General features: G+C 41.3%; 8 protein-coding genes across 8 annotated transcripts; 2 read left to right on the top strand and 6 right to left on the bottom strand.

The window, feature by feature from the left end:
* Window positions 1-301: 301 nt before the first annotated feature.
* On the top strand, window positions 302-1,806 carry EAF01_011654 (uncharacterized protein; the record flags this gene model as incomplete). The annotated part of the gene is made up of 3 exons (XM_038919912.1): window positions 302-390; window positions 442-595; window positions 808-1,806. The coding sequence occupies 3 exons, from the start codon at window positions 302-304 to the stop codon at window positions 1,804-1,806; spliced, it is 1,242 nt and encodes a 413-aa protein (XP_038764616.1).
* A 338-nt stretch (window positions 1,807-2,144) lies between these two features.
* EAF01_011653 (uncharacterized protein) lies at window positions 2,145-4,652 on the bottom strand (the record flags this gene model as incomplete). Its single annotated transcript, XM_038919911.1, has 3 exons — window positions 2,145-3,166; window positions 3,254-4,158; window positions 4,438-4,652. 3 exons carry the CDS (start codon window positions 4,650-4,652, stop codon window positions 2,145-2,147), a joined length of 2,142 nt encoding a protein of 713 aa, XP_038764615.1.
* Window positions 4,653-6,135: 1,483 nt separating this feature from the next.
* On the bottom strand, window positions 6,136-8,734 carry EAF01_011652 (uncharacterized protein; the record flags this gene model as incomplete). The annotated part of the gene is made up of 8 exons (XM_038919910.1): window positions 6,136-6,490; window positions 6,580-6,714; window positions 6,794-7,045; window positions 7,099-7,132; window positions 7,182-7,220; window positions 7,304-8,012; window positions 8,060-8,187; window positions 8,237-8,734. 8 exons carry the CDS (start codon window positions 8,732-8,734, stop codon window positions 6,372-6,374), a joined length of 1,914 nt encoding a protein of 637 aa, XP_038764614.1. The 3' UTR covers window positions 6,136-6,371.
* A 182-nt stretch (window positions 8,735-8,916) lies between these two features.
* On the bottom strand, window positions 8,917-10,189 carry EAF01_011651 (uncharacterized protein; the record flags this gene model as incomplete). Its single annotated transcript, XM_038919909.1, has 2 exons — window positions 8,917-9,638; window positions 9,856-10,189. 2 exons carry the CDS (start codon window positions 10,187-10,189, stop codon window positions 8,917-8,919), a joined length of 1,056 nt encoding a protein of 351 aa, XP_038764613.1.
* A 481-nt stretch (window positions 10,190-10,670) lies between these two features.
* On the top strand, window positions 10,671-12,774 carry EAF01_011650 (uncharacterized protein). The gene is made up of 3 exons (XM_038919908.1): window positions 10,671-11,146; window positions 11,248-11,923; window positions 12,020-12,774. The coding sequence occupies exons 1-3, from the start codon at window positions 11,110-11,112 to the stop codon at window positions 12,306-12,308; spliced, it is 1,002 nt and encodes a 333-aa protein (XP_038764612.1). The 5' UTR covers window positions 10,671-11,109; the 3' UTR covers window positions 12,309-12,774.
* Window positions 12,775-13,088: 314 nt separating this feature from the next.
* EAF01_011649 (uncharacterized protein) lies at window positions 13,089-13,797 on the bottom strand (the record flags this gene model as incomplete). The annotated part of the gene is made up of 2 exons (XM_038919907.1): window positions 13,089-13,535; window positions 13,681-13,797. The coding sequence occupies 2 exons, from the start codon at window positions 13,795-13,797 to the stop codon at window positions 13,089-13,091; spliced, it is 564 nt and encodes a 187-aa protein (XP_038764611.1).
* A 2,508-nt stretch (window positions 13,798-16,305) lies between these two features.
* EAF01_011648 (uncharacterized protein) lies at window positions 16,306-17,374 on the bottom strand (the record flags this gene model as incomplete). The annotated part of the gene is made up of 3 exons (XM_038919906.1): window positions 16,306-16,555; window positions 17,128-17,250; window positions 17,331-17,374. 3 exons carry the CDS (start codon window positions 17,372-17,374, stop codon window positions 16,306-16,308), a joined length of 417 nt encoding a protein of 138 aa, XP_038764610.1.
* Window positions 17,375-17,667: 293 nt separating this feature from the next.
* Window positions 17,668-22,207, bottom strand: EAF01_011647 (uncharacterized protein). The gene is made up of 3 exons (XM_038919905.1): window positions 20,484-22,207; window positions 18,570-20,347; window positions 17,668-18,489 (listed from the first exon to the last, which is right to left on the bottom strand). The coding sequence occupies exons 1-3, from the start codon at window positions 20,764-20,766 to the stop codon at window positions 18,472-18,474; spliced, it is 2,079 nt and encodes a 692-aa protein (XP_038764609.1). The 5' UTR covers window positions 20,767-22,207; the 3' UTR covers window positions 17,668-18,471.
* Window positions 22,208-25,736: the final 3,529 nt, after the last annotated feature.

Genomic DNA, 25,736 nt, shown 5'->3' with positions numbered 1-25,736 from the left:
AAGAATTGTTGCTTGTCGCAAATTATGTGATGTTATTAACATTATAACCTTTGACGCGCTCAGAAAGCCAACACTCCCCGCGCGATCAGCTGATAACCCTACGAATGATATCGGGCTTGGCAAAGATTATGTACCGAAGCAAAGGCTAATAAGCTAACAACTTTGAAACTCTCGATGCTCACGTAAACTTTGAGTTATAAGTTAGTATCATGATTTTCTAGACTTTATTGATTAATCTGCTTTCATACTTTCACACTCTTTTTTTTTTAGGAATATAGAAAATAACTGATTCTGTTCAAAAATGGGTACTGTTCGGAATATTGCAATAGCTGTTCTAATTGTTTCTTTTTTCACATTCGTTGCGTTCTTCGGCAGGCTTCCAGCATTAAGGTATCACCACTATTAATTCTCTTTGTGTTTCATGTGCTTATAACTTGACAGGAATACACCAATAGGTATTTTACATCGAGTAATATGGGTACACATTCCTCGAGGGTTTAGAGCTGCAGATGAAAGGTTGACCAATGGTCGTCTCAGTGCTTCGGTGGGAAGACTGGCTCATACGTTATGGAATGATCGTCATCCTGTTGTTATGGTAAGATTGGTTTTCTTTCCATTCAAGAGAGCATGAAGTCAAGTGACACATACATTATTCATCAAGTAGCATACCTTCAAGTGATATGGGTCGACTATATACAGCGCATAATGAGGTTCTAGCTACACACGTCCTTCTTGTGGTTCGTGGTACACTGTTTGTCCCTGAATCCTCGGAGTGAGTAGTCCTTGACCATGCTAACTGAGGTTAAGATATTCTTCATTCTTCTACTTTCCGTGTCCGAGATTATGTTCTTGCCTTCAGCATGGCCATTTATGAGCACATCTCGCAAGATAAAGGCAATAATTGCTGTGACATTACCATATGTCTTTCTCTATCTAGCTGCTTCTCGTGATCCAGGATATATCACACCTTCGAATCACGTTCATCAAATGAGTATTTATCCTTATGACTATACCATTTTCCACCCTGGAAACCCTTGTCGAACATGCCATTTGCTCAAACCAGCCAGATCCAAGCATTGTCATGTTTGTAAACATTGCATCGCAAAATGCGATCACCATTGTGTCTTTATCAACAACTGCGTGGGTTACAACAACCACCATTGGTTTCTCCTCCTTCTTTTCACGACTGGGAATCTCACCACTTACGCTGTTTACATTGGCAACTCTATTCTCTCCACTTTCATCGTCGCCGTATATCCAGAATGGTCTTTTCTAGGGTTCGGTTTTTCCTGGTCTCGCTACTTCTCAATCTGGGGATGGGCATTACAAGAACACACCCGAATTGGTTCCATAACTCTCTTATGTTTCCTCATCACCCCCTTAGTCTATGGACTTTTTTTCTTTCACATCTATTTAATTTGGTGCGGCACCACCACCAACGAAAGTCAAAAATGGTCCGATTGGGATATCGAGATGGCCGAGGGATATGTTTTCAAACGCGCGCTCTCCGAAAACAGAGAGAAGAATTTACGAATAGAACCACCGTGGACACATTGGCCAGCCGAAAGTCAACAGATAGTTTTGCGTACAGCCGATGGACAGGATCCTGTCGGAGCAATCGGAGATGGAGAATGGCAACGCGTGTGGGGTTTGAGGGATGTGGAGAATTTATATGATATTGGATTTGTAGATAATCTGAAAGATGTGTTTTTTGGGCGGCAGGGTGTGTATCAAATACCAGATACAGAGATCGGTGTGCCGTTGGAGGAACCGAGGGGTAGAAGTTCAGAGCCATCGGGTGAGTAGTATTTATATAGATCTAGATGTACAATCATGATTCTCAATAATCCGTAATTCATGGTTGTGTTTCTTGCATTTCGCTTTATAATCTATCTGATCTACAAACTTCAAGTTCATCTTCCTTCTTACTTTAGCTCACTTTTATAGCTTCACATTATGACAAAATACCTCACCTCCTCAATGACAATCCCTTTAAAACATTCTGTACAAAGCTCATCAGCATGACTTTCAAGTCAATAGACACCAAATTTCCCCTCAAATGCCTAAATAGGTAGATTAAACAACTCAAATCCTCCCAGCCCAAAGTTACCACTCATAAACACACCTCCTTAATCCCTCCTCCCCTACTCAAGACCAAACATCCCCCTCTCCCACCCATACGACCTCCCCAAACGTCTCCCCATCCTCCTCGCCGTGCGAAACGCAATTTTCCCCGAAGGATGCGGTTCATGAAACTGGATACTGCGCTCAACCTCCAATTTCGTCGGCGTAAACTGCCACACCGAACCGTATTGTTTTTCGGCCGCGAAACCCGCAGACATCATTGCGTAGAGGAAGTCCGCCCAGGGAATTTCGCCTGGGAGATCGTTGAGAGAGGGTTGCCAGAAGAGAGCTTTGAAGACTTTGATTGCGCGGGCTTTGAGTTTGAATGTTGGTTGAGAGCCCGAAGTTGGAGTTAGAGTTGGAGTTAGAGTTGAAGTTGCTGCTGGAGCCGCTTCTGCTGCTAATGTAGTTGCAGACTCGGTGGTAATTTCTGCACCGCGAGTCTTGGGCTTGGACTTTGGTCGTGGGGCAATGAATTTGGTAGTATCGTTGGAGCCAAATTGTGGTATTGGAGAAGCTTCATCGCGATCAGTTCTATCCTGAGGTTTAGTCTTTGGTACCTTTATTGGCTCGACCCATTCGGGTGTTCGCTCGAGCGGACGCACGGCGGTACAGATATGCTTGACAGCCTGAGTCAATGTTTGCCCAGTATTTCTTTGGTAGACCTCGTCCATTTTCTGCCAAAACTCGTCCAAGTTATGCTCAGCTTTCCTCATACTCTCCGTATTCTGTTTGTTCCTTCGTTTATCCGATGGGTAATGGAAGCGTCCCTCAGCTGGAGATCCGAATTTAGCCAAGCCGGTAGCTTTGAGATGGCGATCCACGCTGGCAAGTAAACTGAGCTGCTTAGGAAACTCCTTCTCAATCTGCTCTTTATGCTCTACTAGCGCATTATCGTAATCAGCAGCCCATGGCAGATATATGTCCAGTTCATGATAGATCCGCGAGATGAGACTAAGATCAGAAAAGATACGTGTAACCAAAGCCGAAAATTTTGATTTTTCATTTGGATCCCGTTCAATCCTACTTTTAATTTCATCTACTAGAGTAGGTAGGGTCATCAGGAGAAGCTGCTAATCATTCCAGAGACTGTTGAAAAGCCACATCATCTCATCCAGTCCTCCTTTACTCCGAACTTGGATCATTGTAGAACCTGGTACTTGTGGGTCGCGAACAAATTTTGAACGATATGGTGGCGATGCTGGGACTGCCATCTTCAAATTTCTGATTGGACCTTTCACCATCTGGCTTAGCGTATATCTCAACGTCAGCAATGCCTTCATGTATTCTGAAGGTAATTGCCTTTTCGGTGTAATTTTAGAAGCATACTTCTTCTGCAGGAAGGCTAGGTGCTTAAGTTGTCGAGCGACGTTCTCCCATACGATTAAAGCACCGTACGCATCGGAGACGGCGTTCCCAATAACATATTCCCAGAAAAATGGTCTATCAAGCGTAGGATGTCGATTTCCAAAGGTGTCGAGCAATTTTTCCTGTCTATGTTCGCTCCAATCTCCCAAAACTTCGGCAAAATAGCCAGGATCTTCTCTCAAGTCTCGAATATAATCCTCAACACCCATTCGTCTAGCCTCAACGATAACCTGGAGACGATGAAAATCGAGTTTCGAAGGTAGGCGATAAGGTGCTTCGGCAGCTACAGCTGCAATGGTCGACCAGTCCGAAACATCTGTGAGGAGAGGCGGCTCTGGCTTGATCGATGCCTCGCTGATCAAGGAATCAGCATCAATATCATGTAGCAGTGCCTCACAGCACTTTACCAGCAGATGCAGTAGTCTTTGTTGTATTCCCAAGATCATAAGTCCCGATCCCGGTAGGTGTGCAAGACCAGCGAATGTGTCCATCATAGCATCTTCATCTTCATCCCAAGAAACAAGACGGCCGTAAGTTTTGACTGTTTCTCCCTCAAGCAACATAGTATGAACATTAAGAAAAGCAGGCATAGTAGCAGCACTAACACGGCCAAGCTGCGTGGCTTGAAAATCCGTGTGTGCGAAGACATGGGGTGGATGTCGACCTCTAGAGTTGATTAGAAGGAGAAAGGTTTTCCCTCTCACCAAATCTTCCACGTTGAGATATGGCCATAAACACGCTTCCCTGTACTTTGTGCCATTTGTTTTCAGCTGACTCCCCTCTTTAATCAATGCCTCGAAATCCGGACGATGAGTTGCAGACATTCCCGGCCATGCTTGTAGAATAATCTTAGATCAATGAACTTTTGATTTCTTCATCCATCGTTTTCGTATGACATCCTCATGCCTCTCCAATATCTGTCTTAGTCTATTCCAATGAGATAACACTTCTGTAGATCGTTCCTTGGCTTCTTGTCGAACCTTTTCCGGAGTAGGCAGAGATGACGGTGCAGGTAGACCCAAAGCTCCATAGCCTCCGGATGTGAATTGCTTCATTTGTTCATAGTCAAGGGGCGGAAGTGATTCTGAAGGTTCTGAGAGCCCGAGAGCTCCAAAATCCCCACCCAGAAATCTGTCAATGACATCTTTTGAGAAAGCCATCCTGTTTACGTTCCGGGTGCGCAATACGGAAAAGCAAGCCTACTCAAGAAATAGTCTATTCGATTATTGAATGATTAGAACACTCGTTGTCTTCTGTTGACGGTGTGAGATAGTATGAAATATGATTGGAATACAACTGGGAGTCCAATATTTTCATTTTGATCAACTTCATCAGAAATTTAGAGTTTGATTGCGTAATACAAACTGTGATCACTTGATATGTGAATTGAAAAGAGTTGTTTGCTATGGCGGTCTGTTGGGGGGCAGCAGTGGGGTGTTTTCGAGGACATCGTAGCTTCTGAGAGAGCCCACCAGAAATACACAGATGAAGCTCGAGAAATATGCTTTGTCCTAGGTATAACGTAAAAGATATATCAGAGAATGTAGCCACTAGCCATTTCTATTCCTCTCCATATCCTATTTCAGATTCGACGTCAAGTAGGTAACCAACCTCCTTTTCATTATTCCGACTTGGAGCAAACTCACTCTTTATACTTCTTGTGTGAATTCGTTGTACCTATCAGAAACTAAATGAAATCCTGTTTTAGGTCCTATGTGTGGCAACAAACCCCTCCACTGTACACCGCTCTGAATGTATTTAATCATTTCCATTGGTCTCATATCAAATAATCACATCCGAATTAGTGTAGGGGTTAACATAACTCGCTTTCATTGTCACTTGACATACAACCGAGTAGCCCCGGGTTCGATTCCCGGATTCGGAATTATTGTTTTGCATCTTTTATATTTACTTATATTTATTTTTTCACTCTATATAGACAGTACCATCCATCTACTCTAACACTCTTGTTTTCCTCTTTTGCACATAAATCTCTCACTTTTTTTGCTGCATTCGAGAATGTGGGGTTAAGAGGGGTAGAGTCAGTCACATGAAATATACAAATAGTGGGGACATGAAGAAAGAAGAAAGAAGAAAGAAGAAAGGTAATCTTCGGAGGAGTACTATACTGCGTAACAATAACCGAGACTATCTCGACTATTCATCATTTTCAATATCGATGATGATGATGATGACAATACGGATTGATTCGATTCGAGTGGAGGCTAACTACTCCAGAATAGGTAGCTAGATACTTACTCACTACTCAAGTAATCAAATTCCCTGTACCTCCTTCCTACGTATACATCGTAGTACTTTGCCATGCATCCATCCAATGCATCCATCAATCTTGCAACTAATACTAATGCAAAAAGGGACCAAACCCTAAAAAGCAATGCACCAACCTACCAATCGGCACACATCAAGCCACGTACAGAATGCTTCTGAGGGCTAGATACATACTAACGACATTAGATCGACACTAGAAGAATGTAAAACTGACTACTGCGAATAGATTTTCTTGGCATTACTCTTTGATGTAACGGTAGCTTCTTTTTCTTATCTCTCTCTTCCACGAATCTTTCACCAACCGAGGCACGCGAGCGATTCCGAGATTGATAATGGTTTCGATGCTAAACAACTTGTGATTCGCAAGCTATGCTGTTCTATATACAATCTTATTATACTATACTATGTAGGTATGTTATGCCCAATTTATCCCAACTCCGAAGATTAACAGAATCTATCTGCCATCTCTCTATAACCAATACCATACCTAAACTTTGCAATCATATCATATCATAATATCCCACAAAAACTTCAAATCCCAGTGCGAGTTCCAGAATCCAAACTCCTTTCCTTTTCGCCCCCCTCAGACATTACTGTTTCCCCAATGCATTCCCAAGCATCTCGGTAATAGCAGTAACCTTTTCCTCTTGAAACCTTCTCCCCACAATCTGCACGCTCACATGCGCACCATCATAAACTTCAGGATCATCTGATATTCGTTAGCATCTCTCTTTCAAACATGCCAAGATCTTTGTACAAAGACCCGGACAGTATATCGAGATAAGGAATCAAACATACAGCATTTCCAAACCTTTTCATCCTCTGCATTTAGTGGTTGGTACTCTGGATCGAAAACATCCACATTCTTATCCACCATTGTAACCGGTAAGATAGCAGCGCTGTAGTCGAGAAGATTGACAAATGTCGAATATGCTATTAAATATCAATTAGCTCCAGCTGTTCATTGCATCGTTTCCATTCCGTAGAACCAAACAATACGAAAAAAGCATACCTATGTAATCGAATGTCATTGTAAGATTCGCAGGCATAGGAGCCAAAGGAGTAATAACGGCATCGATAGCTCTACCAGTACCAGTAAGTGAGGCAGTGCTGTTCCAATAGTCCATGTATTCTTTCTGATATTCGCGTTTCTCGACATTTACTGCGGCGATGTCGAAACCGGTCATTTGAGGTTTGAGAGTACTGTAGTGACCTTGTATTTGAGGGATCATGGGTTCTCCGGAGAGTGCCAGGGCTTCGTGAACTAGAGGTTGTGAGTTTATAGATTTAAAAGATCGGAATATTAGAGGGACAAACCATCTTTTCCACCGTCAAAAGACCATGCTTTACTCTAATTGGTTGTTAGAAAGTATTCTTATGTAGATGGGGAGAAAACTTACTCCTATCGCGCATCCTCTTTGATGAGAAGGTGGTTTCCACTAAAGTTCTGTGATTAGCAAATATGTATATGAAGAGAGAATTGGGTCTCATGATTCATAATATTTGGATGTTTCCAACTCACTTCGATAACCTTGTGTCCAAGTCTCTTGACGGTATTAACCACGATATCAATAGCTCTAGCAACAGGAGGTTGAGGAGCAACCCCTCTATCGCACTTGAAGACTCCGAAAGCCAATTGACCACCACCAGTAGATTTGATAGCATCAAGAACCATTTGTTCTTGTTCATCACGCCATGGTATTTCACATACTAATGGATCATGTAGCCACGGTTGAGCACTAAGAATGCTCTTCATGACCAATTTCAAAGATCGAGCTGTTGTGGCAATTGGGCCCACAACCGATAAAATAGTATTTTGTCCAGCCGAACTGTTGGCCATACCTTCATAAGGCATTCTACCTGCCGAGGGACGAATGCCATAAAGCCCATTGAAAGCTGCTGGGATCCGAATGCTTCCTCCAACATCAGTACCAAACCCAACTGGACTACCTCTCAGTCCTATCAATGCTCCTTCACCTCCCGAACTTCCACCTGGTCCTAAGAGTCTGTTCTTTGGATTCTCCGTGGTACCCATGATATTGTTGACAGTCTCACCCGCCATGAGTGTTTGAGGAACGGTTGTTTTACAAAACATTATCGCACCAAGACTTCGTAATTCTTTGACCATCTCGCTCTCAAAAACTCGCTCTTTTCCTGTACCCTTCTTTCCTTCAAAAGTTCCAATCCAGCCTACATAGCCCATAGTGGTTTCCACACCTCTAACATGGAACCTAAAGACTTGTGAGAAATTTACGTCTATAATAAAGAGCGAACTTACTGGTCTTTCAAGCTGACTGGTAATCCATGTAGTGGCCCAATTGGCTCTCTGTGTTCAGCAAAATAATCGTCCAGTTTTTGCGCTTCTAAAATAGCATCATCGAAAAATATTTCATGCAAACAGTTAACCTAAATCAATATTAGAATCGCAGTTCGAAGCAGATGTTAAATTGCTGACCAATTGATGCGCCAAAGCTGCTCGATGACAGAAAGCTTCACAAACTTCCCGTGACTTCCATTCGCCACTGCTAGTTTTCTGTACAATCCCCACAGCGTCCGTCTCAGTGATCTCAATCTCTCGAGCAGAAAGAAACTGCTGAATGTAATCGCCCGTTACATCTTTCTGTTCCTCGACCGAGGGTATCGAGTCCAAGCGCCATTCCTCAGGGATCAAACCGTTGACCGATTCACGCTTATTCTTTGCGACAATTTGCCAATCCGAGATGACTGAATTTGGATCAAGTTGCTGGCTTCTCTCGAAGAATTTCCCGTAGCAATACGTCTTAATTTGAGATGCGGTAATAACGAAAGAATGTAAAATGTGTTTGCCCTGAGTGTGCGACAACATATCGGATTTCGCTGGTTGAGTCGCCGCCCAAGGGCCCATGATAGGTAAGGGCGACTGGCTGTCTGCGTCGCCGCCCATAATTATTTCTCTTATAGTAGTGTGATCCATGAAAGAATAAAAGATTGAGATTTGTGTTGATAGTACAAAGGGGTGTCGAACTTATATATGAAATTTTTGCTGAACTGATAAGGAAATGTAGTGTGTGTGAGTTGTTATCAATGCATCGTAAATTAGTCGGAAACTATCGCGTGGTAGTTTAAGCATAAAGGGGCTAGATCAGGATTGGCGAATCAACGGTCCGACTTTTGCTCTCGCACTTGTCGCACATTCAAATTGATTCTTTTATCTGTCATGAAATGTGGGAACTTTTTTATATCCAACTCGAGGTCTGCGAGATAATCTGGGCACGTGCCAGGAATTATCTTTGGAACTCCATGCCAAGCAAATCGAGAATCCTTCTGCATATAAAGTACATCGCCAGACCTGAGACGGAGAACCAAATGGTCGTTTTCGGATTTGGGGTTGTCCAAGGCGATCATGAAGATACAATCACAACCAAGACTGATGCTAACAAGGCCGCGATCAACACTCTCTGCGCCATCCCGATGTAATTGTAAAGTGTCTTTGGGAGAATAAAAATTGACAATGGCTGCTTGCGGTTCCATGTCAGGGAAAAGCCGTTCGACAAGATTCGCAATATCACTTGGAAATCTGGGTGGCTCCTCTTCCGGATATACTTTGTTTGTCCAGTCATATTGCCCCCCAAGAGTGATCCAGCGTAACTTTTTCGTCATGACCTCCAAGTAATTTAATGCTTTTGGGTGTGCTGCTGGATCCTTCGGCTTGGCAACAATTGATTCCCCAGAAGCAGTTTCACGAGGTGGAAATTTGACATCGTAATGGGCATGTAGATTGGTCATGTGTTTTGGATCTAGAAGATCACGGTGTACTATACGCTGGATCAACTCTTTCTGAACCTCTGGGGGAATGAGAGATGGAAAAACCATGAGACCTAGATCATGATTAGAAGTTGTTTTGCCGAAGGCGTTTGGTAAGTTCAGGGGAAAGAATGTAGAAAGAAATACGGGTTGGTCTGTGAGATACCACAACTTTTGAGATGCAAAGAAGTATGAGCATCTTAGTCTTTCAACCAATCTGAATCTTTTGAATAGGCTAATCTTTTGGTCATTTGTGTCTGCGGTAGAAGAAAGAGATGCTGTGATTCCTACCAGGTATAACTTCAGATCCATACGATGAACCTTCTAGCTGTGATCTAGATAAAGGTAATTCAGGATCAAGCGATCCGGTCGAACACCCCTTTTGAGAGGTGTTTAGAGGAGCAGCACTCATAAAATCTTGAAAAGCTATGTTGCGCGTCTCTTCGGGTAGGGTTTCCAGATCAATCATTCCAGTGATAGAAGGAGAATCTTCGGTTGCGGTGTAAGTAGTCTGTTTACAAAGCTTGAATGCTTCTTTCAAATGCCGGGGAGCACTTTGATGAAGCTCCTTTTGCTCCATCTTGGCCGTCAGTGTTGTGGTTTGATCTAGAAGGGTATTCACCATCCTTGCAGGTGTTCGTGGTATGTCGACGAAGGAAAGTATTTTCCCTGTTGATCGGTCTGATGAGAGTAGTTGATTGAGAACTTGCTCCCGTATGAGGTGTTTGACTAGTACAAGGATTATGAAGTTGTCTTGTGAAGTGTTCCAATCAACAGTTGTGATCTGAATCAAGCTTCCCACGAACCAGGAGAAGTCACTATGTACTGGGCTGTAACCTTCTTGGGTAGGTAGATAATCGAATCGTGCCTTACCTACAGGAAAAACGGTAGAGGAGAGGTAGAGCTAGCACCAACAAGGATCATGTATACAATTTTATATATTTATACGTTTTTTTGACTTTTCGGCAGCATTACTTATTAGAACCTAGTACAGTCAGTATATCCGACCTCGCGTCAAAAACGCGCCCGCTTATTCCGCCTGGTCCTGGGTTACGATTTGTTTAATGTTTTGTTTGGTTGTTTGGTTGTTTAGTTGTTTTGCTTATTCTCTTGTTTACTCCTGAGCTTGAGCACGAATAATAACTGAACGACAATACTAACAATACTATAAACGACACCGTACGGCTTCTTCTTTCTCTTTCTCTTTCTCTTTCTCTTCTTCTCACTCCAATTCGAGTACAAATTCGAGTATCACGAGTAATACGACACAAAAGATTCTACGGCAACTTAATACAACAACAATCCTTCATCACAACCATCTTCTTAAGGCGAATTCGTTACTCTTCCTCTCATTTACGAATCCTTCCAATCTTTGCATAGGTCCATCTTCTTCCAAAATAGATGCTGTTGTTACCATAAATCCCAGGATCAATTACCATTCCAAACTACCCCTCCTTCACCGCCCCACTTCAACGGACAAAAGCAGATTTATTTCAACTTGTCCTCGACGTTCTTTAAACCTTTCAACATCAAGCATATTCGATAATGGAGAACTATCAGAAGTTGGAAAAGATTGGAGAGGGTACGTTTATGCGCGAAAGCTCCTAGCCCAAGGAATCATTTCACACAGTCCTTTGTGAACTGAATAACAAGGAATTCAATACTAACATCATTCACGCCCAGGTACTTACGGTGTTGTTTACAAAGCCAAGGATCTTTCCCATCCAGGACGTATCGTTGCCCTGAAGAAGATTCGACTCGAGGCAGAAGATGAAGGAGTTCCCAGCACCGCCATTAGAGAAATTTCTCTCCTCAAGGAAATGAACGATCCAAATATTGTTCGACTTCTCAATATTGTTCACGCAGATGGGCATAAATTATACCTCGTCATGGAGTTCCTCGACCTTGATCTTAAGAAATATATGGAATCACTTCCAGTTGCCGACGGTGGTAGAGGTAGAGCTTTGCCGGAAGGATCTGGTCCAGATTTGGGTAGGATGGGTATGGGTGATGCCATGATTAAGAAGTTCATGAGTCAATTGTGCGAAGGTATCCGATATTGTCACGCGCATCGAGTTCTTCACCGAGATTTGAAGCCACAGAACTTGCTCATTGATCGGGAAGGTAACCTTAAGCTTGCAGATTTCGGTCTTGCTCGTGCTTTTGGTGTCCCTCTTCGAACATATACCCACGAAGTTGTTACCTTATGGTACCGTGCTCCTGAAATTCTGCTCGGAGGTCGACAATACTCTACTGGTGTTGATATGTGGTCTGTTGGATGTATTTTCGCAGAGATGTGTACGAGAAAGCCATTGTTTCCAGGTGACTCTGAAATTGACGAGATCTTCAAGATCTTCAAGTAAGATACAACCTTTCGGATTTTCCCAATCTACCTCAATGATCTACCTCGACCGAATTCATAACTATACCTTGAATTTAGCTAACATATCAACAGACTCCTAGGTACACCTAACGATCAAGAATGGCCCGGTGTCAGTGACAAGACCTGTTTCCCCGACTTTAAACCATCTTTCCCCAAATGGCAACGCGACATGAGCCAACCCCTTTGCACGAACCTTGACGATAACGGACTGGATCTCCTCGAATTGATGCTTGTCTATGATCCAGCTGGACGTATTTCCGCCAAGCAAGCATGTTCACACCCATATTTTGAGGAAGGAAGCGCGGCATACTCCGGACGAGGCGCAAGCACTACATATAAAACTACAAACGGATACCACTGAGGACTGAAACATACCAATAATTGCATACATTGGATGGTTATGAGTTTGCGATAAGACGAGCCGAGATGATTTATGATATTGAAACCTACGGGAGTGAAAGACACTAAATGGAAGGAAAGAATGGTTGGGGCGGACGAGGAAAATGAATAAATAGAGCTTATAGCTATACATAAAATAGCCATGAGCTTCAGGATAAGAATTGCGTGCATGGAGGGGGGTTTAGTATGAATGCAGTGGATGGGATACACTGTTATGGCTGACAAGCTACACTTCATTTTCTTTTCCCTTTAATTTATTCCATGTTACTAACCTATGTTTTCTGCGCCTTTGTCTTTTTTTATACCTACACTTTTGCAAGTCTTGATAGACAGACAGACAATTAATGGATGGCGTCTTTCTAACATGCCTATCGTCCATTTTTATGCTTGTAGTTGTATTCAAAGAACAAAGATATACACCTTCAGAATTGGGGCTGAGAATATGTGACTGAGATGTGATTGAGATGTGATTGAGATGTGATTGATAATTTTAAATGTGTATTGCGATGTTGCAAAATTTATGTAACCCTTTTTTTCCGTCTTGAATGATATCTATCTATTTATTCGACCATGTAGAGTTCCCAAACGCCTCCGCTTATTTCACTACCTCCTCAAATCTTCATTTCTATTTCACTATATCTTTCCAATCTCATCTTTTCCCCTCTTCTTTCCTTTCGTTTCCCTTCCATCCCCAATCATCTTATTTTCATCCTCTCTCCAATCTTTAACTTCTACCTCTCTTCTATCCACTCTTCCCCTTCTCTCCCCCCACCAACCACCCATCCCTCTTCTCCACCCCCCAATTCTCCCTCGCCAAACTCCTCCTCGCAACCTCAATATCCGTCTCGATATCCCTGACCAAAGACTCCTTATCCACATAATCCAGCTCGGGACGAATATACCCCAGAATCTCCACGCGCATGTTGCTTCCGTAGAAATCTTGGGAGAATTTGTGCAGGAGGTGGACTTCGGCTGAGCGGACCGTGTTGCGGTAGAAGGGGTTGTAGCCGATGGACATTACCATGGGGTAGAGGAGGGTGGTGGAGGGGGAGGGGGAGGAAGGAGGGGATTGCAGTTCGGGGTGAGAAGGGGGGAGATCGAGGGCGGCGTAGCCGAAGTATACGCCGGAGGGGGCGGTGTCGATCCAGGGAACGTTTGTTACGGGGATGTTGGCGGTGGGGATTCCGAGCTGGGGGGTTGTTAGGGTTGGTGGGTTGCGGATGGGGATGGGGGGAAGAGAGGGAAGGGGAGGGAAGGGAAGGGGAGGGAAGGGAAGGGGAGGGAAGGGAAGGGGAGGGAAGGGAAGAGAACGGAAGAGAAAACAGAATACTCACTTCTTTAGATCCGCGACCAAATCCCGAAACCACTTCACCCTCCATTCGCAAAGGATAAGGAGATTCGGGACCGCTTTCCGAACCGACGATTAGAGGGCGGGGTTCTTTAGTCGGCATTGTAGAGGTAGAGGTAGAGGTAGATGTGTATGTGAAGATTGGAGAAATGCGTTTTGGATTGGATTGGATTGGCGGGTGGGAGATTCTGGGTAGAGAAGGTGTATATAATGAGTTATGTTTATGAATGAGGAATGATTGATTGATTGATTGAATAAATGAATCATTATAATTCCATAGCTAGCTAGAGTACTCGATGGCAAATGGTGGGGTGGAATAGAATGATATGATATACTAAGCAAGGCTACATAGAATGATCTTATCTCATTGCGAAGTGGGGGTTCGGCTGGTATAACGCCTTATGCCTTATGGAGCTTTTATTTTATAACTAAATAAGTAGATTGGTAGAGTAAAGTATAGAAAAGGAAATTCTTCAAAGTCTTGTTTATTATCACTATCAAATATATACCTACTTATTTGAGTAATACCAAAAATCACAATTATAGATGTAGATTCACATGAATGACGCTCCGCTAGGCCACTGCCGTGGAGGCTTTTTCGCTTCGCTCTATGATAGGTTATGTATATTATTAATGTACCGATGGTTAATTGTTTATCTAGACTCTAGATGCATATATAGAATTTCCGGATTGATCTAAAATATGTACGTACTACTTCTTATCTACCAGTAGGTCTCTAATATGAAAGCTTACTAGGTAATCAAGGAAAGTTTGTCTTTGACACTTTTCCTCGCGTCTGTCTGGTTGTGTGATATGAGATAGGTGCGGAGGTAAGCTGGAAGTTGGAAGTTTAGCTAAGTAGAAGTAAGTTAAGTATCTTACAAGTACAAAAAGCAGTACAAATACAAACCTCCAAAAGCACTAGGTAGTCATTTCCCTCATCCACAATGCACTACAAAAATCCGAACGAAAGTCTCCTTTCCACGTGGCAACGGCTATCAACAGTACCTTTGTACCTTGCTTTGAACTTCTTGTAATCTTACATACAGAGTACACAGATCCTCATAATATTCCTTTGTACCCACAGGGCATATCTCCACTCCATCTATACTTTGGTATCTGCATCTGTATCTGTATCTGTATCTCTGTACCTTTCGTTAAGATATATCCTACCTCTCCAGGCGCAAAGTTGCAAGGAATAGAATGATGAAGGGATCTAGCGAGCGAGTTTCTATACACATGTCTAGATACTGGTAGAACTACTTTATATCATTTACTTACAATACAGTACAGTACATACCCATTTTTGCTAATAACGCAAAGATTTCATGCATGAAATCAAATGAAACGTCCAGACTCCAACAAAAGTACAGAGTACAGAGTACAGAGTATCATACAAAGTGGATAGTTGACTGCGCGACACTATCCAAAAATACATAAGAAACTAAAACTAAAAAGTGGCTGGGAAACCAACACGGTGATAGTGATGGATGGGTTGTCAAATGTCAGTGCTTAGGTACTTGATACTTACTAGGGACTAATATTAACTACGGATACCTATCTACAGAGTAGTTCTTTCGGAGAGAGATGTAAGAGTATTAGAGATAACAAGTCTTAAATATATAATTTTATATTCGACCATGTATTCTTATTTAACATTACATTTTTATCACAAGGTATAATTACTATATGTTAATATCTACCTAATAAATCCAAGTATTTCTATATACAAAAAAAGAAATTCCCAACCCCCCATGTAACCCACGAGCTAGCTATCTATCTACTCAACTATCTACCTACCCAATATCCATAGTAATACCCTACGCGCTTACCCATCCATCCCTCCCTCCCCGCCTCTCAATTTTCCCAGCCCCAACCCCAAGCAAATTGCAAAAAGCGAATCAAAATCAAAAAAAAAAAATGTAGATGGCAGGACAACTAAGGTAGGCAGGTAGGTGTAAGTGTGACAGAAAAGATACAAGAACCTGCATTCATTTCTCTTTTTCGCTTTTGCTCTTTCTTCCCTTTGGATTCTTTTCTTCCATTCCATCGCTCTGTTCACTTAATATAGGTAACCTACCTATACATACATACCTACATACTCAAGAAACTATTATTCCGAACCGCATTCTTCGGGATTTTATTATATCATTTCACTCTACACTATCTATCTGATTCTGATTCTGATTCTGATTCTCTTATCGCATCGGACCGGAACTATCGCATTGTTTACTTACGAACTCGCTATCTACACCGATATATCATCTATCATCTATCATCGCAATATCCTCAGCCGTCTTCACATCATTCACCGAGTAGAATTGAGATATCAAGGTATGTGTAAACAGAAACCAGAAAACTTTTCTTGGAGTTATTTTGGCATTATGACATGAGAGAATATAAATTAACGTCACATCCTAGATTTCTGTGTCTAAACTCACATTCACATTCACATTTCAACCTAAACTCATCCCATCCCATCTCATCTCACTCTCAACCACCTTTTCCCTCACCGCTCACCACAACCTCAGCCCCAAGTCCAACCCCCCAAGCCGTCAAAATGCAAGAAAACACCGTCATCGCCATAATCATCATCATCCTCTTTCTCATCCTAGCCCTCATCGCCTACGGTATCTACAGACTCGTTCAGCAAGCTCGCGGCGGCTCCTCGACGATCTCTGGTAGCTCGGGGAGTTCGGGGAGTTTGGCGGATGATTAGAGGGGATTTTAAGAGGAAGTTTGGATTGGGAGGGAAGAGAAGAGGGAAAGGATGGGATGGAGGGAAGAGGAAGAAAAAGAGAAGTGCGGAGGAGAAAGTTCCATCTCCATACTTCTTCGTTCTTTGAACCTCGCTGCGTAGGCTGTGAGAAACATTCATACATACCTATGTATGCATACATGTGCATGAAAATTACGAATGAACGAATAAATGAATGAGTCGAGTTGAGTTGAGCGCACGGAGCGAATATTGGATATGAGGGGCTTCCATACATACATCCATACTTATGTACGCACCGCACCTTCTCTACAGCTTTATTCAATGGAGAGAGATGTGGAGAGAAGAGATGGATGAATGGAATATGAAGAGTGATCACTCATTGCTCGATCAACAATGCGATGAAAATGGGGACTGGGAAAGAGTAATGTATCTGTATACTCGGAAACGGGATGGTATGGTACGGCATGGTACAGTGGGTGGTAATGACCCTCAAGATCAGGAAAAAAAGCGGAAAAAGCATGGCAAGTCGGCAGGTTGGCAGGAAGGGATGAACGATATGATATGTATATGATTTACGATACAATACGAGCGGCATGGGATGCAGATGTAGATGAAATGGAGACGGAAACGGAAACGGAAACGACTTTTTAGATTATGAAGGGAAGGGGAAGGGACTCGGTTGATCGCACGTGTATGTATATTCTAATGGCATACCTTGGAGTTTTTGGATTTGAGATTCGGCTTTGGATTTGGATTTGGATTTGGATTTGGATTGGATTGGATATACCACCACCACCACCATTATGAGTATCATTACCATTACCATTATCATGATTACTACAATTAAAAATAAAAATAAAAATAAAAATCAATTACCACATATACCATACACGTTATATACTCCATTTATTATCTACTTATGACACTTGTCAACGCGGTTCTGCTTTCCATTCCTCTTCATTTTGAATGAACAAAATGCCCAAAACAAGCAAATATCAATATTCATCATTATCAAAATCGATTCAGATCAAATAGGATGGATGGGTAGGTAGGTATGTAGGAGGTATATGCAATAACAATAAAATATGGTATCATTCTCGTTTTCGTTCTCATCCACATCCACATCCACATCTCCTTTCAATCAATCAACCAATCAATCTCATATGCCTTCTTCCCTCTTCCCCATTGCACTATCATCATCATCCTCTGTCTCTGCTTCATATCAAATAATCCCCATTCTAAATACAAATGTATTCCCCATTCCCATCCCCACCCATCCCCCAAGATTATCTTTCCCCAATCTTAAACCCACGTACCCAACCCACCAATACCTCTCACCTTCTCCCCTCATCCATTTATTTCATCATCCTCTGCCTCACCCAATTCTCTTCCCGCACTCTTATACCCATATCATATACCACATCATATCATATATTGCATTGCATGCAGCCAACCCAAAACCCAATTGAATTCCAACCCATAAAAATCCATTTATCCATCCGTCCATCCCTTCCCAAAACCCCTTCGAAAAAATCCCAAAATCCATGCCCAAAACATATGCAATGCAATACAATGCTAATTCCATTTACCCATCAAAAGATGAATATGATATGAATACGAATCTGAATGTATGAATATACTTGAACCCCGATAAGAAAACCCCCCCATGAATCCTTCACAAGCGAAGCACTGCTCCACTTATGATCTTCTTCTCATCTCATCAATCCATCTTCCCGAAAGGGAGTAGATAAGATCCAGTGCAAATGCATATTTCAGATTCCCAATCCCACTTGTAATCCAATAAAATTCCCATTATCTCCCAGACCCTTTGTCTCAAAAACGAATTGAAAAGACTAGCGCCAATTTTTGCCTTGACCCCTTATGCATGAATGCAAACAAACAAAGCAACGAAAAGAAGCCGTGGAGAAGGAAGGAGGGTATTAAGTTGGTAATATATATGGAGACGGGAAGGTATCGTATGTACCGTATCGACTGAGAGTGGTGTTATCGTAATAAGGAAGAAGAACAAGTTGGTGTAGAATAATATATAAGTAGAATCTAGATGCAAGGAAGGAACTATGATTCATTAGCTTTCATCTCATAAATATTTTCCAATTCCGTCCGATCCACCCCCCTTTCAAAAAGAAAGTACTTACATTCATAACAATTAGCATAGGGATATCAAAGACATCCCTCTTAATTGTCCAACAAGAACTACAATCCACCTTTCCATCCTGTTGTAACGTCTCAATTCCATTATTCGCATCAATCTCCTTGATCCTATTACCCATTCCACCAATTCCAGCCCCATTAAATCCGACAATATCCTTCCGCTTTCCCTTATCACCTTCAGGCGATTGAGAGGTATCTTTTGCCGTTTGATATCTAAGAAGCTTATAACGAGTCGTAACACTTCCTCTACTATCTCCAAATGCCAATCGTGCAAAATCTTCATAGAATTCAATGACGCTATCATCGTCTAACAATTCCGCGAGGAAGATTGGTTGAGCTTTACCGCTCGGGTTCGAGTCGGCAAGGTTGAGGGGTCGCATTCTAGGAGTTGTGAAACTTCCCCGACCTGAACTTCCTGATGATGGAGGACCACTACTTCCTGTATTAATATTAAGATTTACTTCATTTCCTAAAAGGACTTCTTTCCTCCATCCAGTCAAAAGTGTGAATTCTTTATTAGCAGCGGCAATTTCTCCAGTCCTGCGACAGACCACTGTTGGCGTGCAGCAGTTCAGCATGAAATCTTCGTACTCAAATAAAGTCCTTTGAAAACATTTCTCCATGAATATTAAATCTTGTCGATTGAGGGTTTTTGTACAAGAGATAAAGGATGGTCTAATGGAAGCGAGTGATTTCGCTATCCGAAGTGTCTTATTTGGCGAGAATCGCTTTTGAATGAAAGCAGTCAAGCTATGAAAACCGGTAGTATATGAATAAGGTTCATGGACTGTATCGTAGATGGATGAAGGATCCCGATTCCTCTTTCCTAGTATACCCGATGGCCCAAGCTTGCCAGATGGGCCTGATTTCGTATCTTGTCGTTTTGCTGGCCTATGAGCTGCCGGTGCTGGATAATTAGTAGTTGTCGGTGAGCTCTCAAATCCCATTGTACTTGCCGCAGGACTTGCATCAGTGCTAGGACTGTGTTGACTACCACCAGTGGCAATCGCGTACGCATGAGGTAAACCATGATGTAGGTTATTATTGCCAAAGACATTTCCTCCATTGGATCTGTCCAAACCTACAGCAAAATCCGGTAATGTGTCGTGAGGGTAGATTTGATTAAAGGGCGGATTATTAGTGAAAGCCGAATTGTTATTGAAGCCAAGATCGCCAACACTTTGTGGCATTCCTGCATTTGAATCTTGTGGTGGTGTTTCTGCTGAGCCTGATGCCATATGCCCTAGCATTCCAAATTCTAATGCTCCATAATGATTTCCGAAATTTAAACCTTCTAAATCAAAGTTGAATAGTGCTGGATTACTGGGATCGAAAAATGCACCACCCCCAAATGCGGAATGCGAATCGTTTGAAACTTGCGGTAGAGAAATTCCTTGCAGTCCAGCTGGACGATTACCTGCTGTATGGAAAGTTGGAGATATCGGTGATGGCTGATTGCTCCCAAAAGAAAGCCGATTCTGCAATGGCGGTGGCATTTGACCTTGTTGATTGGCTCCAAAAAGTGGATAAGATGGTGAAGTATCAGGCTGGGAGAAAAAGTTTCCCATAGGAGAAGGTTCCGTTGGTGTTGATGCGGCAGTAGCTCGATTATTGCTCACTTGTTGATTATAAGTTGGTCCCAAAACAGGTCTAAGAGCTTCTGGGGGTGCATCGTGAAGATACTTTGCTTTCTTTCTGACACCATCCTGGCAAGCATCCGCTAAACCCCGTTTTATACAACGTTGACATGGACGCTCGTCCCCTGTTGAATTCATTCTCAGCACATGTAGCAAATTTCATTGAAAATTTAGATAAAAATAACGAACAAAACAACGAATTGTAAGGCTCTTGGCACAAAACGGAGCCCAACAATGAATCCTTGATAAAAACAAACATACCACAAGTTAAATGGGCTCGTTGACAAGCAAAACAAGCTCTTCTTGCCTTCTTTCTTCTAGGTCTCAAGGGATCTTTAGGATCGAATTTTGGTTTTGTAACTGTAGCCGTTGCTCCTACAGTATTTCCATTCTCCTCACCGTCCGGTCTTACTTTTTGTTCCGCCATTTCTTGATTATCGTCCTCTTTTCCTACAACATCAAGCTCTTGCTCATGATCACTATAATCGTTCTCCGAAGCGCCATCCGAAACCTCAGGATCATCTATTTCAGTTTCTCCCGACATCCTGTCTTAAATACCTCACTTGGTACTTGTGCAGAAGCTAGTTCGTTTCTGCGACACCACACTCCAATCGATAGAAGCCCCAGTCAACCTCCCTCGCCAATCCTTGAACAGGAGCCCTGGTGCTGCAGCCTCGTCACACAACCAAGGCAACACAGGATGGTGCCGTGAACCGCCCGCCCAGCAACAATGCACAATGACCTTGTTTCCTCACTTCCACACTTCCAGCGCACACTTCTACCACCTTCTTGCGTCTGTGAGCAATCTTAATGCTACAAAGGGTAACCCTGGCGATACTCCGAAATAACTTCTTGCCGCAAAGTAAGTACCCGCGTCTTTTTCAATCCCTTACCACGTTTCGCCGCGTGCCTATCCGGACACCAACACGCGTTCGCATGCACCGCTATTTGACCGGCCTTAAATCCTCTCTTTCCGTAATTCCTTCCCAGAAACCAGGTAGGTTTGCCCGACTCGGCCGCTCCGTATTTTCTCGTAATCTCCTTGGATCCAAAATCTCACCCTTTGGTCTTTTCTCTTTTCGACAATGTTGCTTTCGATTCTTTTCGATTCTTGTTTTTTGCTTGCAGCCAATCCAAAACCTAGTCTCTTCGTAAAGCACTACATCCACACATGTATAGTCACGCGGAGGAGCTACTCCTTCGACCAAGCCTCCTCTCTCGTGCTGGAGAGAATGCGCAAACGTAATAATCGAATGCTGTGTTACTGTATGGTGCTGCAAGTATCCGCGAGCTAGTCCCACCGCAATCGCATTGATGCCCAAATAAAATGCCTTCCACTACCGATGCAATTGAAATATCCTTCCCCTTTTTGCGTATCACTTCAAAATCGATATATTGGAAATGGATATTCGCCGTCCTTTGTTTTCTCGAGCGGTCAGGGTATTTAGGATTTCTTTCCTTTTCAATGGGCACCTATATAACTATTTTCTCTTTCTCTTCTTTGGATCTTTCGCCTCGTATGGAAGAGATTGCAAATTGTTGCAGATCAGGACGGCGGGGGTTCGATGGATTGCGAATTGGAATTGCACTTATCTTCTGTGCAATGGCGGATGAAAGGATCTGGGAAGAAGTGGTGGTGGGTAAATGGGTGTGAGTGGGTGAGTTTGAGTGGAGAGAAACGGGTAAGCTGAGAGAGAGAGAGAGAGTAGGATATCAATTGGTTTCCCCAGAGTTGGATTTTTGAAATTTGAAACTTGACTCTTTGATTGATTGATTGATTGATTGATTGATTGAACAAACAAATTACCTTTCCCAATGGTAAATCAATAGAAGATCTTTGTACTCAATTGAACGATATAGAGTATCACCAAAAGTCATTCCTTTCAAACTTAAACGCCGCGTGGCAGGAACGAGGTTTGTTGTTGCGACCGTCTTGTATTGTGATGTTGCGCGGGGAAAATTTTAGTGATGTTCAACAGATTAAGCAAAAGAAAGAAATCGAAGTGGAGAGTGGAGAGTGGAGTGAAGAGTGGATTGATAATCGGTAAAATGATGTCTGAAATGAGTGAATTATGATAAATTATGATTAAATTTAATTATAAAGCCACAATTCACACAGCCACATTTGGAACACTTAATATATCCAAATTGGAATCCACCTGCATCCGCAGTAATATTTATTTACCCAGCCCACGTACCCAGATATAATTATACACTATCACATCAGATATTAATGTTAATTTATGATAAACAATCAATTAATCAATTGTTAAACTCGAACATCATAGGTATAACAAGGTCTTTACTAAATCCTTTTGTTTGATTTGATCCCAGTTCTTTAAATCGCACCATATAATTCCCAATCCTTTCACCCTCACTAACCAGATATCCCATCTCTACTTCGAGCGCAGCGAGCAAAGGGGGTTTGGGGGCTTGCCCCCATCATCAATAGCTTCATCAGCAATAACAACACAACTTGATCATCATAAATCTATTAAATGACGCTTCGCTGACCCTCCGGGGGCCACTGCCGTGGAGGCAGACTAGACATCTTTGTTTTCCCTCCTTTAAGCTCCCTCGAGTATATTACTATATGCCGGTAGGTAACAAGGACTACCTACCTACCTACTATTTACTACATTGCATATGCATCCATACACAATACATACACAAAATACTATATAATACATTAATCCGCAGCAAACCACAGTAACTCGTCCTACTCTACCAACCAATCCCAAACATCCCACTCGAGCAAACTCACCACCCATCCACCCATCTATCTATCACAAAACGTTCATGAGAAACAAGCCGACTCGCTTACCTTACATACATACATACCTGGGTATCGTGTTGTACCATACTGTATGTACTATACTGTGTTGTATTATATTGTATCCCACTCACCGACTGACTGACTGAATACTAACTGACTGAATGACAGACTGGCTCCATTCATCTCGATTCTCCATCTATCTATCTACCCATCATATCGTGTTGTATCTCACCACTCTTTCATCTACCAGCTACCACGTATTCCACATCTTGGCTCTGATAGTTCTAGTCCTAGTTCTGGTCTAGTCACTCACTACCCATCCACCCACTCACTCCCTCCTTACACACAATCTGTATTCATTCCATCAATACATCCATACATACATGCATATTCACCTACCCATCCACCCATCCAACCACCCATTCAATCGTCCATCCATTCATTTCCACCAAACAGAACCCATTCCATCCCAATGGTTTCTGGAGTTTATGGGAATACACATCACATCCATCACATCAATCATTCTCCAAACCCCAGTATCAGAACACAATCATAAACACGAATCTCAATTCCCAAGTTCCAATACCAATACCAATTCCTTTTCCCTTTCCTTTCCCTTTTTCCCAATTTGGTGTCCGTACCTATTACCTACCTAGTACCTAGTAGGCACTAGCTGCAGATAGGAATATAGATATAGGAATACATATACATACCGCAAGGAAATGACACTCCCTATATATCTCCATCTGTCAGCTTTCCTCAATTCAAATTCAAATGCAAATCGGAATCAGAATCAGAATCCAAATACCATCATCCATCTGATGACATATCCTCTCCTCTTATCTTCTTTGTCTCCTCCCTCTTCATCATATTCACAATTCATATTCATGTGTACTGATATAAAAGATACAATATATCGCATCACCTCACATCACAATATATAATATAATATATAATATACATCCCCAATGCCCATCCCCAATTCCAACAGATAGATAAATATGTGCACTCGCTCTCCCATCCACATCATCTCACCTCTCCTTATACACTGTAACACATACACATCAGCTAACCAAGGTATAGTCAGTATAGTACATGATATATTAACCCATGGAACCAGGGAGCCACCATCTAGTATCTAGTATATTGTATCTATCTAGTAACTCCCGTATCCCATGTTCCATGCTCCATCTCCCATCACTCATCTCTCCCGTGTCCCATCCACCTATCCAATTAGTCATTCATTCATCTACTCATCTATTTATTCATTCGTCTATTCATTTATCTATCTATCTATTCATTTATCTATTCATTCATCTATTCATTCGCTACAGTCATCTTCCCTATAGTAGTAAAGTTAATATTAATAACGAAAAGGAATTCAATATAAATCCTTACATAATTCTTTTTATGTTATAATATTAATAACCCTTTTATTATAAACGAAGTACTCACTTCATTCATAATAAATATTTACTGTTCTAAATGAGACCTGTTTATTATTGAATTTTTATAGAAAAAAGAAAAAAAGGACTCTGAAAGGTCTTAGAGATTTTAAGATCTTCGAATATTAAAGTTGTAGAAAAAGCAAATAAAAGGATATTTACGTAGAGACTAAAAAAGATTAAAGATATAAAAGAGAGTAAGTATAAAAGCTAAGAAATAAATAAAAGCTATTAATCGAAAGTTTAAAAAGAAGTAAACTCTTTTATAAAGTCTATTACTTTCGAATTATTCTTTAATTATAAGCTTCACTATTATATTATAAATATAGAATACATTATAGTTTATATTATAAGAATTTAACTTATTTCTAATTTATATTAAAAAGTTAAAAATAGAAACCTCTGTACTGTATAATATATTATTATTAATTATTAAAAGCTTTATACTATTATATTAGAATTAGTTATAAGTTTTATAAAATTATATTAAACTTAATAGAATGATTTTGTCACGGTGTGGAATCACGTAGCATATTAATCCTATTTAACAGGACCGAAATAAACGCTTTTATCGGAATATAAGTAAGCTAGAGCTCAATTAAACTAGCTTACTTATAGAAAATTCTATATACCTTTAATTTTAAAGATCCTATATTATAGCTCGAAGAGCTATATCTTAATTATTAAATCTAAACCTATTATCTAAATCAATATAACTTTATCGAATTCGAACAAAGTTATAAGAACTCTATTACTATTCGCCTGCCTCGTTGTTACGGGAGCTGCCTCTAGGGTCACGTGGAAGTGGCTAGAGATCTCTCGAGATGATTTAGACTAAACTTCAAGTAGGAATTTAATAAGGTTGATAACTAGTTACAATTCTTATAACTATAGTAATAAAATTAATGATTATTCTTGAATATGAAGCTTTATATGTAAAGAAACCCTATTCCTTATATAGATCTTCATTCTTTGTAAAACTATAAGGCTTTGTTCTACTTAAATCCTTTGAATCTTATAGATCTAAATATTTATTCTTCAATCCCCTAGATCCTCTAGGTTCATTACGTGACCGTTTGGCCATGTGACGCGGTATGTTGAATACCGTCGTAACACTCGTAATAGATTTTTCATATATGTATTTTATATATATATAAAAGAAAGTTTTATAAAGTTTAGATTGAAAATGAAAATGAAATAAAAATTTAAAGTTATTTAATTAATAAAAAAAGTATAATTTAATATTGATTTTTACTCTATATATTTTTATCCTTCTCACGAATACGAATACAG

The sequence above is a fragment of the Botrytis porri genome (assembly GCF_014898465.1).
Source record: "Botrytis porri strain MUCL 3234 chromosome Unknown BPOR_023, whole genome shotgun sequence".
Lineage (NCBI taxonomy): Eukaryota > Fungi > Ascomycota > Leotiomycetes > Helotiales > Sclerotiniaceae > Botrytis > Botrytis porri.
The sequence above is the reverse complement of the archived record's forward strand: the minus strand, read 5'-3'. Positions and strand labels throughout refer to the sequence as shown.